General features: G+C 43.6%; 1 protein-coding gene across 10 annotated transcripts in view; it reads left to right on the forward strand.

Annotated features, from left to right (window-relative positions):
- The first annotated feature begins 1,776 nt into the window (after positions 1-1,776).
- SERGEF (secretion regulating guanine nucleotide exchange factor) overlaps positions 1,777-18,854 on the forward strand; it is a 227,063-nt gene continuing 209,985 nt past the window's right edge. For 8 of the 10 annotated variants that reach the window (XR_010127578.1, XR_008492300.2, XR_008492301.2 and 5 more), the window contains exons 1-5: positions 1,859-2,035; positions 6,903-7,038; positions 8,278-8,433; positions 10,491-10,585; positions 14,472-14,532. Coding sequence is in view for 7 of the 10 variants with exons in the window: in XM_054438114.2 (XP_054294089.2) it covers positions 1,976-2,035; positions 6,903-7,038; positions 8,278-8,433; positions 10,491-10,585; positions 14,472-14,532 (508 nt within the window). In the remaining 3 variants the exon portion in view is untranslated. Of the gene's footprint in view, positions 2,036-6,902; positions 7,039-8,277; positions 8,434-10,490; positions 10,586-14,471; positions 14,533-18,854 lie in introns of all 10 variants that reach the window. The other 2 variants (XM_054438107.2, XM_054438108.2) reach the window with 2 other exon arrangements.

The following is an 18,854-nucleotide window of genomic DNA, read 5'->3' on the forward strand; positions in this document are numbered from 1 at the left end:
GTACTTGGTAAGTATTACATGCTGACATTTTCTTGTGGGCGTTTTGGAAGACCTTCCCACCTTATTTCTTGGGATTTCTTGATGTGGGTAAATGTATCTCTCTGGGCTGTTAAATTCATTTCCCTCACCCTCAAGGAATCTAGTGATCGACTCTCCTGTGGGTGTCACTTCACCCTTCCAGAAATTCTCTTGGACAAGGTCTAAGACCATCCCCCAGCCAGTTTGCTCAGGTATGGGAAATACTCACATGAGAAATGGACAGTTTTTATTTTGAAAAACTCTGGGTGTGAAAGACCTCCCCAAAGCGTCAGTTTGTCTTTGCTCAGCTATTAGAGCAGATATCCAGCCACAAGCCCTTGTATTTCTCAGAACGGATTGGACAGAAGCCTGTCTGGGTCCCAATCTGGAGGGATGCATAACAAGCTCTCTCAGGGACCCAGCTAAAGTAACTTTCCTTAGACCTGAGATGGGTGAGACCCACACCACATTGATAATTGTGGCCACATATCCTACTAGAATTCTCTCTGGCCTCTCAACCTTTTTCGTAGACTGAAAGTCATACACCGGTTTCTAGACAGCTGCTTTGCAAGTCCTGCTTTGGTGGTCTTGAACCTTACTTTATGATATAGGAGTAACTGACAGTTGTTGCTCAGCCAAAACTGAGCGGGGAAGGGTCCCATTTTTACATCCTGTTACACATGCTTCGAAGAAATGGTCAGCACAAAAAAGCCCACTCATAAGACAGTCAGCAAGCATGGTATAGCTCCTGCACATTCAGATCCCTAGAGAATGAAGAGCTGTTTTATCTCTCCAAAGTTTGCTTTTTTCTTGATATGGTCATCGACGTTCTCCAGATGCCACAGGTTGGAGAGATAAAGGTGAGGGGCTGCCCTCAAGTGGTCTTCCAGGCAGAAACTCCTAGAAGTGGATGGAGTGAAAGAACAGGAAAGGACAGTGTAAGAGCTCATTGGAGACACTTCCCAGAAGCCCAGGGGTTAAGGGCAGTGAGTGCTGGAGGCCCGTGTCAGCAGAAGGGCCAAGTGCTACCGAATGTGAATGTGGATGATCATCTTTAATGTGACCCCATGTGTTCTGTATTCCCGATACGCAGTGCCATATTTTCCTTCAGATAAATTGAACTTAATTAACTCCCATCAGCAACACGACGCTGTCTGAGAAGAGCCATTTTATACGGAAATGTTCGTTGGGTGACGATTATCCAGTATTATTAATAGAATGAGCTCAGGGCCGTGCCCGGAGCGCCGAGGCTGCCCCGGCAGGAGTCGACGCTAACTAGCCTCCCCCACTCAGCGTCGTGAGGGGCGGGTTCCCGCTCCGTGCCAGGTGCAGAGGGCGACACCGGCGACGTGCCACTCCACTCGCCTCCCAAGGCGTCCCCTCAGATGTTTGCGAACGCACACAAAAGCGGGCTCAAGACAATTGCGCCTGAGACGCCGGGCAGGACCCTGCCCTACCCCTCAGGCTCCATTTCCTGTTCCCGTAAATGGTGATGCCATCCCTGCCCTGTCAGCCCCTCTGGGCTGTCGTGGGCCTCCAAGGAGACAAAAACGCGAAGGAGCGTTGTGAACTGTGGCGCGCAGTGCACCTGCATGAAACATGAAATTATGACTAAAAATAAAGACTACGACGGGGGAGGAGCGAAAGGCTGAGAGGCCCAGCGAGACAGGAGGCTGCGGGCGGAGACGCTACGAGCGCCGCCGGGGCGGGCTGACTGGGAGGCGGCTCCAGGACTGTCGTCCGGCCCCGCCCACCACTGATCCCTAGTGGCCCGAGGGCGCGGCCGCACCCTCTCTCCCGGCCCGCCGGCCCCTTCCCACCACAGACCCCGCCCCGCGCCCTACCCATCACGCGTCCCTGGTCCAGCACCGGCGCCCAGGGCTCCGGCGCCCACTCGTCCCCGGCAGGCCCCGCCCCCGTGCGGTCCCTCCCGGAAGCGCCGGCGGAGCGTCCTCGCATGGAGCGCGAGCCCAGCGCCTCGGAGGCCGCCCCCGCGGCGGCCGCGCTCTTCGCCTGGGTACGTGACTCCGCCCCCGGGCCAGTGCCGGCCCTGAGGGGCGCCGAGACGTGGGAGCTGCTGGCCGCGGCGTGGGCAGTTCAGGGGCTGGGCGGCCGAGGTCCGAGCCGGGCTCTGGGTTGAAGGATCCTGGCCTGGGAGCGGAGGAGGAGCGGGCGGGGAAGGAAGGGTCTTCGCGGTCGACTTAGGGGCCTGCCGGCTGGCGGGGTCAGGGCCGGAGGGGCTGTGGCGCCGCGGGAAGAACCTGCCTCGGGGCAGAGCGTCTGGTTCCGCGGGAGCCCTCCCGCCCGAATAGTGCCTGGAAGACAGCGCGGAGGGCTCGGTGGAGAGGATCGCCCGGTCGCAGAGCCTCGTGGGACCACCTGTGCCCCCCACCCTCCTGATGCCTGGAGGAGGGAGGCCCTGTCCCAGCCTGGCGAAAGCATCCTTTGGATGTGAGGCCTGCGGTGTTTGGCCGCGCACAAGGCACAGACCCTGCCTATTTGCTGACACTCTGCTGTGACCGGTTCTTGCATGTCTTGGGGGAGTTGGGCTGCTGTTGGTTTGACGGGAGCATTGGGAGAGACAGGGTCATCTTGATGTGTGTCTGGGAGAGAGGAGGGTTCATGCACAGGAGCGTGGCGGGTGGCCGGCCAGCATGCACGGGAACGAGCAGTCGCTGCGTCTTGTGCTTCTTCATAGCACGTATCACAATTGTAATGATGTGTATAATTTATTATTAACGTCAGTCTCTCTGGCTAGAAAGTAAGTGTGGTAAGAGTGGGTGCTGTGCCTGTCTTGTTCACGGTGCCTCTCTTGGTGCCTGGCACATTGTAGGTCCCCAGTAAATACTTGTTGACGAATGAATGAACGAGCATCTGTGTGCCTACCTCATGTGCTGGTGTTGGGGAAATACACGTGAGTGAAATACGCGAGTGAAGGACTTCCAGCTCTTGTGCTGGGGGAGAGCAAAATTATAACCTGTATTGCTGTTAAAATCAGTATTAATTGTCCAATTTTTAAAGAAGTAATGATCAGTACAAGGCGGCACTTGTTGAATGTGGGGCTGCAATTTGGCAGGAGGGAGAGCATGGCGTGGCCTGCGGTAGTCTGGCTGGCTGGGCATCTTTGAGGTGGCCCGGGAGCTGGGGGTGGAGTTGGGGACTGAATGTGTGCTGTCTTTGGCTTTTTCCCGGCAGGAGACTGGTGTCTGTGTGGACAGAGGAAACAGAAATATTGTTTCAGTACAGACAAAGCCGAATAAATATGTAAAATATGTTTAATAGGTTGTTGACACCCTTCTGCTGTGTTTGGAGGACTGTGGTGTGTTTTTCCTGCTGTATAATCTGAAACTGGGGGGGGTGTGTTGGTCGGCTAGGGCTACCATAACAAAATACCACACAACAGAGGCTTAAACAACAAAAATTTATTTTCTCACAGTTCCAGAGGCTGGAAGGCCAAGATCAAGGTGTGAGTAGGTTTGGTTTCTCCAGAGGCCTCTCTGGCTTGCAGATGGCCGCCTTCTCACTGTGTCCTCACATGGCTTTTTTCACTGTGTCCTCACATGGCCTTTTCTGTGTGCGTGAGCATCCCTGGTGTCTCTTCTTTTAAGGACACCAGTCATATTGGATTAGGGCCCCACCCTTATGACCTCATTTAACCTTAATTGCCCCTTTAAAGGCCCTCTCTCCAAGAACAGTAAGGTACTAAAGGTTAGGGCTTCAACACGTGAATTTTGGGGGAATAAAGTTTAGTTCACAGGAAAGGGATTTACCTTGTTTAGGGTGTGTGTGTGTGTGTGTGTGTGTGCATGTGCATGTGTGATATGTCTGGAGTGTTTGTAAGGAAGAAAGGCAAACAACAGTTGTAATAGGTTGTGTTAAATTTCCCTTCGTCTTGCTTTATCCTGGATTTACGGCCTCTCGCAGCATTACAAAAATTGGTACCATAATTTGAACCTCAGGGTGCCCATGCATGATGTTACTTTTCTCCCAGGTGTTCAGCAGCCTTGCACCCCTGGTAATGGGACAGCTACGGAGATCTCAGGGCTGACCAAGAAATCCTGTGCATATATGCTCTATATTCCCCTCCATGCTGAGCAAGTCTTTCATAGGGTCTTACATTCATTCGCCATGTAAATATATGTGCATCTTCTTTGGGCCAGCACAGTTTCAAATGCAGGGGAAACAGCAGTGAGCAAAGCAGAGTTCCTGCCCTCCTGGGGTTTAGTTTCTGGCAGGGGTGGTGTACAGTAAACAAGTAGACATATGTAATGTAACATCAAGAAGTGGCATGAAGAAAAATAAGGCAGAAAATGAGTGATATGGGGATGCTATTTTAGATAAGGTCATACAGTTAACCACCTGCCAGGTAAGCTCTGGGCTGGTTCACTGTATGTCCTTTTTTAATTTTTTTTCTTAGAGACACAATAAGGTATAGTAAAAGGTGCAGGGCATCAGACTTTTTGCCCACCCAGAGGTAACTATGGAAAGTTACTTAACCTCTCTGAGCCTTAGTTTCTTTGATAAGAAAATGGGAGTAATAATGTCCTTCTTAGTTGTTGTGAGGATTAAAGGTGAATGCACAGTATGGAGAGAAGCACTCAGTAATTGGTAGCTAATATTGCCCCTGTGGGCTTCTGGGACTTATGCCCCTGCTGTGGCTTACTCTTCCATCTTTGAGTCCTTGCAGCCCAGGATGGCTGTGAAATAGACTACAAGGGGAAGGATTGTATATGTATGTATGTATGTATGTAAGTACGTATGTATGTATTTGTTGTGATTATTTTACATCACCTTTCCTCATTCAGGTGTCTTCAAAAACAAACATATTTAAAAGATTTTACTTCTCATCTCCAGGAAGAACCAGCTAGGAGTAGGTACTTGAATAAATTATAAAGATTTCTGAAATCTTAGTAAGATTCTCTTTGCAGGTCCACAATCCCTTATCTTCAATTCTGAATACGAAAAGCTCTGAAAACCCAAAACTTACTGGACATAAGGCCATTTATAGTCTTTGGCCACTTCTTATGAATATTTGTACTTTTTAATGCAGAAATATTATTGTTTTGCTTATGGGCTGCTGTCCCTGGACCTTGCATCAGTATATATGACATATATAGTGTATTACTTTTCTAAAAGCTGTAAAATTCTGAATCTGAAATACATCTGACTGTAAGCATTTCAGATTAGGGATTATGGACCTTTTTTGCATAATAATAATAATAATAATAATAATAATAATAATAGACATGTTGCCTGTTAAGGGGAAATCTGTCCCCTCCCTGGAATCTCATCTTGTGAATCTTGGAGTCACATAGCACTGTACTTGGAAAGGGCTTTAGAGATCATTGCCAGCCTCTTTCATCTGTACAAATGAAATAATGACGTGCCTTGCTTTAAGGCACAAAATCCTTAGCCAGCTTTGATTCCAGAGTCATTGTCGGTTTTCCCATCCTGGGTGTGGGGAGGAGAAACAAGAACTAATTTCAGGATGTTGCCCTCCCATTTTGATGCCATTTCTCCCTCATTTTTTTCTTTCCTTAGCTTCCCTAGGTAGTTAACCTTTATCAGAAGGAACCCCTGTGCTGACTCCAAAAGGCAATACATGGGTGCTGGAGCATAAGAAGGGAAAGATGAGGAATATTACTGGCTGAGTTGTGGATGCCTAGGACTCTTCTCATATGGAAATCATGGTGTTCTGAGGATGGGGCCTCCATCTAAATATGGAAGCATATAACAGCCATTAAGAATGAGCCTAACAGGTCATTTCCTCTTTGGTCAGTTTCCCACTTGACAAAGGAAGGGTAAGATTTACATTCCCAAATGCTCCAGAGTCCTTCTGGTGAGCGAATTATTATTATTTTTCTTTTCAGATTTTGGGGAAGAGATTTGGGGAGGGAAGAAAGGAGATGGGGTGAGAGTGTTTCTAAGTCTGAAACGCTGTCTGTCCTGAGCTGTTCTCATGATTACTCAAGGACAAGGGGAGACAGTTTTGCCTACAGCTCTAGAGACACAGATAACAAAGGAATGACCTTCCTTTTTCTTCAGGCTGGACCCTATAGGGGTCTGTGAGCAGCTTCTACTGGAACTTTGTTTGGATTCTGTGTCCATATTTATAATTTATTTGAAACATGCTGGATAATGTTCTCATTTGGGGGCTGAAGTTCAGCTAGGGAAAGCAGTGAGGTGGTATGGGTGCAGGAGGAGGGGGTAAGGAGAGATACGAGATACTCCTGCCAAGGACTCGTAGCCCAGAACTCTCTCTAGAGAAGAGAAGCCCCTCCTCCTCAAGAGGCTGTCTTGTTCTCAGTCAGAAGAACCTTGATTTAGGATATGGCCTCTCTTTTCCTGGCCATTCTAAGAGGAAAGGCCATTTTACCTCATTACCTCCAGAGGGTTGGGCTAGGCCAGTGACCTTATAGGACTCATGTCCCCTCCAGCCATGGCTAGCATTGCCGCTTTGCCTTCTGGGGCCTAAGGTAGAAAAAAGTGTGGTTTCTTCAGCTGCTGCAGGGGGCCAAGCAGGGCATTTGTCCATTGCCCCAGTAAATTAAGCCTGCCAGGGTGCCTACCTAGGAACTTTCCTGGACATGAATTTCCTCCACTGTTATGTTCATGAGGCTCTTTCTAATGGGATTACAGATCAGGGGTGAGGAGACAGTGTTACATGTTGTTTTCTGGTGCTTGTTATATATTTGAATAAACAGTGCTGTGAGTATTTGCCATGAAGGAGCTAAAAAATTTTTTTAAAAAAAGAATGAGCCTAATAAATCTCATCTGTTATAGGGTCTGAGAGATACGTCAGGGTGAGAAAGACAGAGACAGGTAAATAGACATTGACAGTTGTGGTTCCCACACTTTTTCATCCTTGGCTTATTCATCCCTAGGGTGCAAATAGCTATGGGCAACTTGGCCTCGGCCATAAGGAAGATGTGCTGTTGCCCCAGCAACTGAATGACTTCTGTAAACCCAGGAGTATCAGGAGGATCACAGGAGGAGGGGGCCACTCTGCAGTTGTCACAGGTAATTTCCTTCAAAAGTAGATAGTCACTCATTTTCTTATTTAGACGTTTTCCCCTGGATATGATATTGCCATCTTTCAGCCTTTTGTATTTTGCAGAGGAAAATAATGTATTTTTGTGAAACATTTTTGTGAAAGAGCCAAATTACCCTCAGAAGATCCTAGATTTTCAGGGCTAGAAGGACTTCAGAGATCTTCTAGGCCACCCCTTTCCCCCACCCCCTCCATTATACGAATGAAACTCAGAAAGGAACACTGATTGCTTAACATCACAAGGCAAAGTAGTGGCAGTTACAATGTATATTGCTTAACATCACAAGGCAAATTAGTGGCAGAGTTACAGTGTATATTTTACACCATAGGAGTTAGAAGTCTTTGTAATTAGATTGGATATTCCTTGAGAGCAAAAACTGTGTATTTCCCTTAATCTTCCCTTACTGTATCTAGGATAGCACTTAACAAGTAGTACAAGTGCTACAATGTTGTAAAGGGGGGCATACTGCATCTGGTTGAAAACATGAGCTCTGGAATCAAATCTCTGGGTTCAGATCCTGGTTCTGTGACTTATTATCTATGTGGCCTTGGGCAAATAGCCACAGTTTCTAAATCTGTTACGTGAGGATAATAATGGTGGGTGAAGAGAACCAGTGAGTTAGCAGGGCTCCATTCCTACTGTCATGGGTCCTTGGTGCTTTTCCCTTTATGGACCCCTTCCTTTGTAAAGAAATAAAATTATATTTTACAACTGTGTTGGTATAAAGATGGATATTAATATAGTCCACTCCAGATTTAGTGTTATATATGCATTGTTACTATATTATCTTTTTCTCATTTAAAAATAACTAAAAATTAAGCCACTCTGTGGGCCTCTGAAAGCATTGTGGGCCCTAGACACTGTGCCTAAAGGATAAGTCCGCTCTGCACAAAAAGCTTTTAAAACAGTACCTGGCACGTTCTCAATGTTGAATAAATGTTGTCGGCTTTTTGTTCCAGTAGATGCTCAGTTTGGTGATTGATTGACCACTGCTCCAAGACTTGAAGTTTCTATGTAGGTATTAGTTTGAGGCCCTTGGCCTTGTGTTGTTTGGCTCCAGAATACATGAACATACACGGCTTATTAACTTGGATGGCAAAAAAAGTTATTGGTCTGAGATTCCAAATAATTAGTGAAATCTTTTTGTTCATTTTGCAGTTGTGTTTTTTCCTGTGCACACTATCACTGATGCCTTTACATTTTGCAGATGGAGGAGACCTCTTTGTTTGTGGCCTGAACAAAGATGGGCAACTGGGGCTTGGTCACACAGAGGAGATCCCATATTTTACCCCCTGCAAATCCCTCTTTGGCTGTCCCATCCAACAGGTGGCCTGTGGCTGGGATTTTACCATTATGCTCACAGGTGAGTTCACTCCTAGGTAGATTTTTATCACCACAAAGGCTTTGGGTGAGAACGGTATGATGGTGGTGACTGCCGATTAAATGAAAGCCTCTTTGTGTTTAAAAAGCACACACAAGGCCTGGTGTGGTGGCTCACAATTGTAATTCCAGCACTTTGGGAGGCCAAGGCAGGTGTATCACTTGAGGTCAGGAGTTCGAGACCACCCTGGTCAACATGGTAAAACATCGTCTCTACTAAAAATACAAAAATTAGCCAGGCTTGGTACCCCACACCTGTAGTCCCAGCTACTCTGTAGTCCCAGCTATTTGGGAGGCTGAGGCAGGCGAATCACTTGAACCTGGGAGGTGGAGGTTGCAGTGAGCTGAGTTTGCGCCACTGCACCCCAGCCTGAGCAACAGAGCAATAATCCATCTCAAAATAAATAAAAATAAATAAAAAGCACACACAAATTTTCCCTCTGGTTGTCAAGGAAAGTTGTGGACTACCGTTTCTAAGGAGAGTTTAATGGTAAAGGAGACTGGGATTGGGGTGGAAAACTTTTGTCAGGGAGTAGGGAATAGACTAGATCACCTTTGGTGGCTACTTCCTGTCCCAAAAGTTCATGATAGCTGTGTCCCTGGGGTAGCTGGCCAGTGGCCAGCAGTGGCAGCAAAGGGTTACTTACAGGGAATGTGGTAGGAGAATATGAGGCAACAGTGGTTGCCAAAGCAGTGATGGCAGCTTTTTCACACTGTGGGATTTTTTTTTTTTTTTTAAATAAATGGTGTTGGGCAGATCTGTTTGGTCTTTGTGAAGCCAGGTAGCAGGATAGGATATGGCCAGAGGGTTATTAGAATAATGCACTTGGGAACAGCCAGCAGTAGTTACTTAGTCAGCTGATGTCTGTTCCCTTGAAGCAGTTTTGACTTCTCTGTTCAGCTTTGCTCTGTCTAGCTGGCCATTCTGGATTTAAAGGACCATCTATGGTTTCTGACTAGGCTCCCTCTTTGCCACGGTCCTCTGGCAAGGGCATCTTCTGTCACTCTCCTGTCATAAACCCTTGTGGATTCTCCCAGACATAGCTCAGATTCCTAGCTTTTTAGCGTTGGCCTTCTGTAACTGTTCCCTAGCTATGTTTGTGCCTTGTCTCTTATTCTCCACACTCCTCATACTTTTCTTTCTAGTCATACCAAGCAATATATGCTCTTCTGTCTGTCTGGACCAGCCCCTCTTGTCTATCTGATGGACTCGAATCCCAGCTTTAAAACCCTGCTCAAGTGTCACCATCCTCCTCTGTGAAGGGGTTCTGTAATATGTGTTGAATTTGATGGTAATTATTAGAATCTAAATAGTAACTATCATTTATGAAGTGTTTATTGTGAGCCTATGTTTTGGATTATAAGGAGTCAGTAGATAATGCTCTTTCCTGCTCACATTTGGAGCCAGTTGTGAGAAAAGCACAGGGAAGTCAGTATTGGAGATTAAAAACCATTGGCTTTTCACTGGTAAAGGCTAAATTGGAGGACAGGATTAATTATGAGGCCAGTGGTCCTAATATTCTTCTGGTCCAAACTTACCCCCAAATCTCTAGGCTTTCCCCACGGGAAATGCTTCCTCTGTGTCAGCCTAGAATGACTGAGAGGGAGGTGCCAAGCCATACATGTCCTGTCCCGTCTCCTAAACTCACCAGTTGGTTACATGACCACTGTCCCCTAGAAAGCAGTGAGGATGGGGAAGGGCAGGGAGAAAAGCTGGAGTGGTTTACTAATGGAAATTTTGTCACATGGAAACATGAAAAGTGAGAAATTACTATCCTCCCATCCCAATACTAGGCACTGAGTTAAGTGTTCTACACAGATAATCTGTTATTAATGAGAGAATAGAATAGACAATCTGTGTAGAGCACTTAACCTGGTGCCCAGTGTTTTCATTCCCAGAGGAATAAAAGCAGAGACTGCTCTGAATGCACTGAAGCACTTCCCCTCATCCCCTTTGCATCTCTCACCCTGCAGCATTTACCCATTGGTCACAGACATCTTACTTCATAGATTTGCAGTGTAAGTATTTGTATTTTGCAGAAAATGGTCAAGTTCTATCATGTGGATCCAACTCCTTTGGCCAGTTAGGAGTTCCTCATGGACCTCGAAGATGTGTGGTTCCCCAGGCCATTGAGGTGAGGACAGTTAATATTTAGCTTGCCCATGACCTGTTAAAGTGTTTCCAAGGTATTAACCTATCTCTCCCCAGAATAAAAGGCTGTCAGGATCCCTGAAAACCCATGGAGTAGGAGAATTTGAGTTGAAAAATAGGTCCTTCTGGGAAAAATTAAGTTGGGAGGTAGACGCTGTGAATGAAAACCTCTGTTAGTTTTCATACACTTCATATGAAGTTTTGTGAAATAAAACAGTAAAAGTAATACATCTCATAAGGACATTAATGACGTTTTACAGTTCTAAAATTAGTAATAATGGAAATTATGTTAGAAATAGGTCCAGATAGAAGTGATTTGTTGAAAGACACTAAGCTAGGCAAATGATATAGGCCAGTGCTAGCCAGTAGAAATAAAATGTGAGCCATATGTAATTTAAAATTTTCTAGTAGCCCCATTTAAAAAAGAAACAGGTGAAATTAATTTTTAAAATAACAGCATTATTGAGCTGTAATTCACATACCATAAAATTAACCCTTCTAAAATGTATATCCACAGAGATGAGCAACCAATATCATTATCTTATTTTAGAACATTTTCATTACCACCAAAAGAAACTATGTACTTAATAGCAGTCAATTCCTATTCTCCCTTCCCCTCAGCCCCTGGTGAGTACTAATCTACTTTTTGTCTTTATAGATTTGCCTGTTATTTCAGCATGTCATCAGTATAAAGTTATTTTTTGTTTTTATTTTTGTTTTTGAGGCGGAGTCTCACTCTGTCGCCCAGGCTGGAGTGCAGTGGTGCGATCTTGGCTCACGGCAACCTCCGCCTCCCAGGTTCAAGCAGTTCCCTGCCTTGGCCTCCCGAGTAGCTGGGATTACAGGTGCCTGGCGCCATGCCCGGCTAATTCAGTATAAAAATTATTAACAAGATATTTTATACTGATTTTGTACTAAGTCTTTGAACTCTGGTATGCATTTTTTACTTACAATATGTCTCGGTTTAGTGTAATCACATTTCAAGTTTTCAAGAGCTATGTGTAGGTAGTGGCTACCATATTGGATAAAACAAGTGTTAAACAGGACTCTTGGCTCTAGTTCAGAGCTCTTTACTTCAGTGCATCATACTTAAAATTACCCATTTTTGTGAAGTTTATATTGTAAGTGATCATAATAGGAATATAGAATTTTTAAAGAAATATGCTTGAATCAAAAATGAGTTTTACCACCTAAGCTGCCCCACTCCGATCTAATTTCCCTAAACTCTGATTAATAATGGGAGATGTTCTTTCCCTAGAGAAAGCTTGGGTCTGCCCCTGCCAGCTTGCTGAACTCAGTTGTTGGTCTGTGGACTGTTATTTGGGGTCATGGTTCCCGTGGTATGCACAAAGTCTAGGCTCTGTAGTCCCTGAAGGAAGTATTATAGCTCCCAATTGCAAATAGATGGCCTTGTAAGCACCTACATATAAGTTATAATTAATTTAGCTTAATTATACTTTATATAATTAAGGAATAGAGGAACAATGGTTAAAATATGTTGGATGACAGAATCAGAAAGTAAAAACATTTTGACAGGTGATATTCTATGCAACAATAGGAGCAATGTGCCAAAGAGAAATTTAATAGAAATTAATTCATTTAATTAATGACAACCATTATGTGTAGGTACTATGTTTAGGCAGTGGGAGCAAAGTTGAATAAGACCTATCCTAGCAGTTGAGAGCTTTATAGTTTGGTAGGACATGATAGGCACATAAATACTGAAATGTAATACCATGTCAGAACTATGACAGATGCATATATATCCCCAAAGGAGGGAGTTTTGAGCATCTAGGGGAAGGTGGGGTGAGAAGAGGCTTAAGCTAAGTCTCAAAAGTTAAATAGAGGTTTACCTGTCTTGGGATAGGAGGATGCTCAGAGTGGGTGCAAAAGAAGAACATTCTAGGCAGAAGGAACCATGTAAGCAAAGGTGCAAAGGCATAAAACAGGAGAGTTTGGGATATCATAAGTAGTTTAGTATGGTTGGAATATAAGGAAGAGGTGGGAGTTCCAGGGTAGAGTGGGTGGGAATGGGGCAATCAGGGTGGTTGTATGTGACACATGGTAAGAACAGCATGGTAGGGAGGTCAGGTAGGAAGATGGATTGAAGGAAGATTACTTAGGAAACTCTTGCTAACAATCCAAATGAAATGATTGTGGCTCAAACTAAAGCAGCAACAGTTGGGATGGAGAGTAAGAGGTGGAGGTGAGTGGTGTTAAAGAGACTGAAGTCACATGTAAAGCCCTTCAGTTAGTTTTTTGGGAAAAAACAAAAGAAAAATATAAAGGACAATATGTTCAAATTGTATTAACACTAAGATTTGATCTTCTCGTAAGCTAATGTTATTGTGGACTCCATTGACAGAAGTATAGTTTCCAGAAGAAGGAAGGCCAGAGCTCAGCCCTTTCTGCTGTTCAGCCTGCATCTGGGATGTTGTGTTTTGTTGTGGGTTTGGTGCTTAGGCCCTGGGCATAAAGGTATATAAGACTCAGGTCCTGCCCTTGAAGGTCCTAAAGTTTAGAAAGACACTGTGGACCTGTAAATAAACAAATGTGATAAGCCTTAATGGGGTTATGATTATGCTATAGAGTTCCTTTAAAAGAGAAAGATTGAACAACTAGAGCATGTTTAGAGAAGTGAAGACCAGGAGGGGAAGGGAATTTGAAACCCAGTGACGGCTGATGAATGGGGGATATTTGCTTTGAAGAAAAGATCTTCATTAGTTATCTATTGCTGTGTAACAAATTACTGCAAACCTTAGCAGCTTAAAACAGCAAACATTTATTATGTCACAGTTTCGGAGAGTCAGGAATTTAGGAACAGCTTAGCTGGTCTCTCATGAAGTTGCAGTTGAGATGTTAGCTGGGTCTGCTTGCAATCTCTGTGGACCTGTAAATAAACAAATGTGGTAAAGCCCTAATGGTTTCATGTTCCTTGCCATGTGGACCTTTCTATTGGACTTTTCAGACATAGCATCTGGTTTCCTCCAGGATTGGTGAGAGAGAGAGGGGGAGATGCTAAGCAGGAAGCCTTAGTGCCTTTTTTCGCCTAGATTCTGAGTCACTCATTGCTGCTTTATTCTCTTTATTAAAAGCATGTCACTAAGTCCAGCCCACACAAGGGGAGGGGTATTAAGCTCCACGTCTTGAAGGGAGGAGTAGCAAAGAATTTGAGGACCTATTTTTAAAACCACTACAAGATGTCTTAGAGAGGACATGACAACTGTCTTCAAATATTTGGAAAGCATTGTCAGAAGCTGCAGGCAGATAGGTTTGGTTCCACCTAAAGAGATAAATGGAACTGTGCAAAGATGGAACAGGCACCTGGGGAAATGGCGATCCCTATGTCACTGGGGGTAGGTGTTTGGCAGGAGTTGGATGACCACTTGGTGGGGTGTTGTTGGATGGGGATTGGACTAGATCATGTTGGGAAACTTTGAGCCCTTGGTAAATAGAGTCTTACTGGCACACAGTCATGCTCATTCATTTCTGTATAGTCTAGAGCTGCTTTTTATGTTACAGCGGCAGAGCTGAGTAGTGTGACAGAAACTGTGGCCTGTAAAACTTTTACTAACTGTCCCTTTATAGAAAACATTTACTAACTCTTGGACTAGATGACGTTAGAAGTGCCTCCCAGCCCTGAGAGTTGTTGTCATATGGTATTGTGATAATAGTATTTTAAAGGATATATTTTTTTCTTTTAGGGATAAATATAGAGGTATTTATGGGTGGAAATATTGGGGGGAGTGGTTGCTTTAAACCAGTCAGACCCATAATGAGGACCATACTGCATTGTATTTGGTATAAATTACATAAAATTTTGTAGATGGATGGTTCTGAGATCTAAATCCTTTTCTTTATTTTGACAGCTCCATAAAGAGAAGGTTGTTTGTATTGCTGCTGGACTGAGGCATGCATTAGCTGCTACAGGTGATCATTTTATCTTTATTTTTTTATTTTTAATTTTAATATTTTTTAGAGATGGGGTCTCACTCTGTTGCCTAGGCTAGAGTTCAGTGGCTCGATCATAGCTTGCTGTAGCCTTGAGCTCCTGAGCCCAAGCTGTCTAACTGCCTCAGCCTCCTGAGTAGCTAGAACTATAGGTGCATGCCACCATGCCCTGCTAATTTTTAAGATTTTTTTGTAGAGACAGGGTCTCACTATGTTGCCCAGGCTGGTCTTGAATTTCTGGCCTCAAGCAATCCTCCCACCTTGGCCTTCCAAAGTACTGGGATTACAAGTGTGAGCCACTGTGCCCAGCCTGCCCTCCGCCTTTTAAAATACGTCTGTAATAAGAGGAAACTTAACTTTAGGAGAAAAACCATTTACGGAATATTTCAAGGGGTCCTGCTGCATTGTGGTTCTGATGAAAAGGAGAGAACATCAGGCAGAAGTCATGTGGGAAAGACATTAGCAGGTAGAGAGGAAGGAAATGAAGTTTTCTAGCTCTTTGTGTTCTAGGTATGATGCTAGGTGCTATTTATTTGATTACTTTATTTAATCCTCACAACCAGGAAGTGATGCGAGTTACATTTTACATGTGAAGAAACTGAGGCACAGAGTTAAAGTGCTTGTGTAAGCTTACACAGGGAGTAACGTAGAGCTGGGATCAAAGCCTGGGATGGTTTGGATCCTAAGGCTCATATTCTTTGCAGGGAACTGCACTGCCTTCCTAATGGATTTTAATGTTTATTAATTTAAAAGCTTTAAGTGAGCTTGTCTCCTGTACTGTGAGTGGGTGATTGGACTGACAGTCTGTGTGTGAGGGGGACAGGGAGGTGGCGTGTGGGAGAACAGTGACCCTTTTATCTCTCCCCTTTTCATTTTTTCTGCTCTTACTCCTTTTGAACTGAAGGACAGCACTAATTGGCTGTGGCAGCTGAGGCTCAGGTGCTTTGTGAGTCCAGTTGTGGAGTGGAGGAAGGAGAGAGGAGGTGAGGAAGAGCTCAGTGAAGGACTGTGCTGATAGTCCTGGGCTTAGCATTGATTATACTTCAAAAAAAATTCAACTTTTTATTTTGAGATAATTGCAGATGCACATGCAGCTGCAAAAATGAAACAGACCCTGTGTGTTCTTTCCCAGTTTCCCCTAATGGTATCTTGCAAAACTATAGTACAATAACATAATGAGGACATTAACATTGATACAATCAAGATATAGAACAGTTCCATTACCACAGGGATCCTTCCTGTTGCCTTTTTATAGCCACACCCATTTCTACCTGCCTATAACCACTTCTTAGCCCTAGGCTAAGCACTCTTCTGTTCTCCATCTCTATGATGTTGTCATTTCAAAAATGTTATATAAATGGTATCATACAGTGTATAACCTTTTGAGGTTGGCTTTTTTCACTCAACTTAATTCCCTAGACATTCATCCAAGTTGTGTATATCAGTAATTCATTCCTTTTCATTGCTGAGTAGTATTTGTTGGTATGGATGTACCACAGTACTAATCTGTTAGGGCTGCCATAACAAAATACCACAAACTGGGAGGCTTAAAGAACAGACATTTATTTTCTCACCATTCTGGAGGCTAAAAGTCTTAGGATTATTGTGTTGTCAGCATTGGTTTCTCATGAGTTTTTTTTTTTCCTGGCCTGTAGGTGACCACCTTCTTGCTTGGTTCTTGCATGGCCTTTTTTGGGTGTGCCTATGGAGAGGGAGAGATCTCTGATGTCTCTTCCTCTTTTTATAAGGACACTAGTCCTATTAGATTAAGGCCCTACACATATGACCCCCTTTAACTTTTATTGCATTCCATAGCCCCTATCTGCAAATCTGGTTACAGTGGGCATTAGGGTTTCAACAATTTCAACATCTGAATTTTAGGGGGATACAGTTCTTCCCATGCCTATGTATATATACACACATACACATATATACACACACACACATAAACATATATCTATAAATTTACACACACACTCGTGTATATATATGTATGTATGTATTTTTAAGATAGGGTCCCCCACTGTTGTCCAGGCTGGGGTGCAGTGGTGTGTTCATGGTTCACTGCAACCTCAAACTTCTGGGCTCAAACGATCCTCTAGGTTCAGCCTTCCAAGTAGCTGGGACTACAGATATGTGCCACCACACTCAGCTAATTTTTAAATTTTTATTCTTGTAGAGATGGGGTCTTGGTATGTTGCCCAGGCTTGTCTTGAACTCTCAGCCTCTGACAGTCTTCCTGCCTTCTCTTCCCAAAGTGTTGGGATTACAGGTGTGAGCCTCTGTGCCCAGCCTGAATGAGGTCTACATATTGTAATTAGTTGATATGTATCAGAAGTCTTTCTTTTTTTAAACAATTATTTTTTTCTTAATTTTATCATGGTAAAATATACGTAGTATATAGTTTATTATCTTAACCATTTTTAAGTGTATTAAGTACATTCATATCATTATGCAATCACCACCACCATCCATCTCCAGAACTTTTCGTCTTGCAAAATTGAAACTCTATACCCATTAAACAATAACTCCCCATTCCCCATTCCACTGGCCCATGGCAATCACTATTCTACTTTTGTCTCTATACTTTTGACTACTGTAAGTCCCTCATCTAAGTGGAATCATACAGTATTTGTCTTTTTTGTGACTGGCGTATTTCACTTAGCATGATGTCCTCAAGGTTCATCCATGGAGTAGGATATGTCAGCGTTTAGGTACTTTTTAAAGTGGATAATATTCCATTGTATGGATATATCACGTTTTGCTTACCATTCATCTGTCAATGGACATTTGAGTTACTTCCATGTTTTAGCTATTGTGAATAATGCGGGTATGAACATGGGTGTACAAATATCTCTTCAAGATCCTGCTTTCAATTCTTTTGGATGTATACTCAGAAGTAAAATTATTAGTTCATATTGTAATTCTATTTTTAATTTTCTGAACTACCATACTATTTTCCACACAGGTTGTACCATTTTGTTTCTACCAGGAGTGCACAAGGTTCCAATTTTTCCAAAAACTCACCAACACTTGTTACTTTCTGGTTTTTAAAAATAGTAGCATCAAAATGTGTATGAGGTGATATCTGTTTTCATTTCCCTGATGGTTAGCAATGTTGAGCATCTTTTCATGTTTTTACTGGACATTTGTATATCTTCTTGGGGAAATGTCTATTCAAATCCTTTGCACTGCGCCCTCCTCCCTCTCTTTTTTTGTTGAGACAGCGTCTCATTCTGTTGCCCATGCTAGAGTGCAGTGGCGTGATCTTGGCTCACTGCAGCCTCCACCTCCCAGGAGCAAGTGATCTTCCCACCTCAGGCAGCTGGGACTGCAGGTGTACGCCACCATGCTAGGCTAATTTTTAAATTTTTTGTAGAAATGAGATCTCACTATATTGCCCAGGCTGTTCTCAAACTCCTGGGCTCAAGCAATCCTCCCATGTCAGCCTCCCAAAATGCTGGGATTACATCTTTGCCCATTTTTTAATTGAGTTGTTTCTTTTGGTTGTTGAGTTTTCGGAGTTCTTTATATATTCTGGATATTAATCTCCTGTCAGCTATCTGAAGTCTCTTATAAAGTTTTTCCTCTTTTTTTTTTCCTCTTGAAGTCAATTTGTTATAGAGATTGTAAGTTTTTATTTCAACACTGTGCTTTGCTCACATTGTGCTCAGTAGTCATAGCTTATTTTTCAAAAAACAGGCTTGTCTGTTTATAGCCTAAAAAAGGACTGCTGTTTATAGGATACTCCCAAAGGAGCAGAACCTTAATGTTGCTGTTGGGTGATGGATCCTAGTTTCACACACCTGACTATAGATCAAATATCTAGAATTTCATCTTTGCATTTGTATGAGGTTCAGAACATAGGTACATGAATTAGATTCAGTGGGCATGAAAGTAAAAGGCCATTCCACTGAAATCATGGCTATTAAGAAGCTATCTTGCAGTCATAAATATGTATTTACTTGGCAATTAGGAATCTTTGAATTCATCTTGGTGTCATGGAAAGGGCACTACATTAGGTGTTAGGAGAGCTGAGTCCTGGCATTTTCTCTGCTGTTACCTTCCTGCGTGAGGAGACAAATCGCATCCTCTCTTCAGGGCCTCAGTTTTCTCATCTACTGAATGTGAGGAATGGATTTGATGATCTTCAGGGTTCTTTTCTGCTTTGTCTGGGGTCTGAGTTGTCTTTTCAGGTTAATCATAAATAAGGTGTCATTTCACTGATTTGACTCTGGAGGAGTGTCCTGGAACTTTTTCTAGGAAGTTATGTGATATTGGAATTTGCTTTGATGGTCTTA

This window comes from Pongo pygmaeus, chromosome 9, assembly GCF_028885625.2.
Source record: "Pongo pygmaeus isolate AG05252 chromosome 9, NHGRI_mPonPyg2-v2.0_pri, whole genome shotgun sequence".
Classification (NCBI taxonomy): domain Eukaryota; kingdom Metazoa; phylum Chordata; class Mammalia; order Primates; family Hominidae; genus Pongo; species Pongo pygmaeus.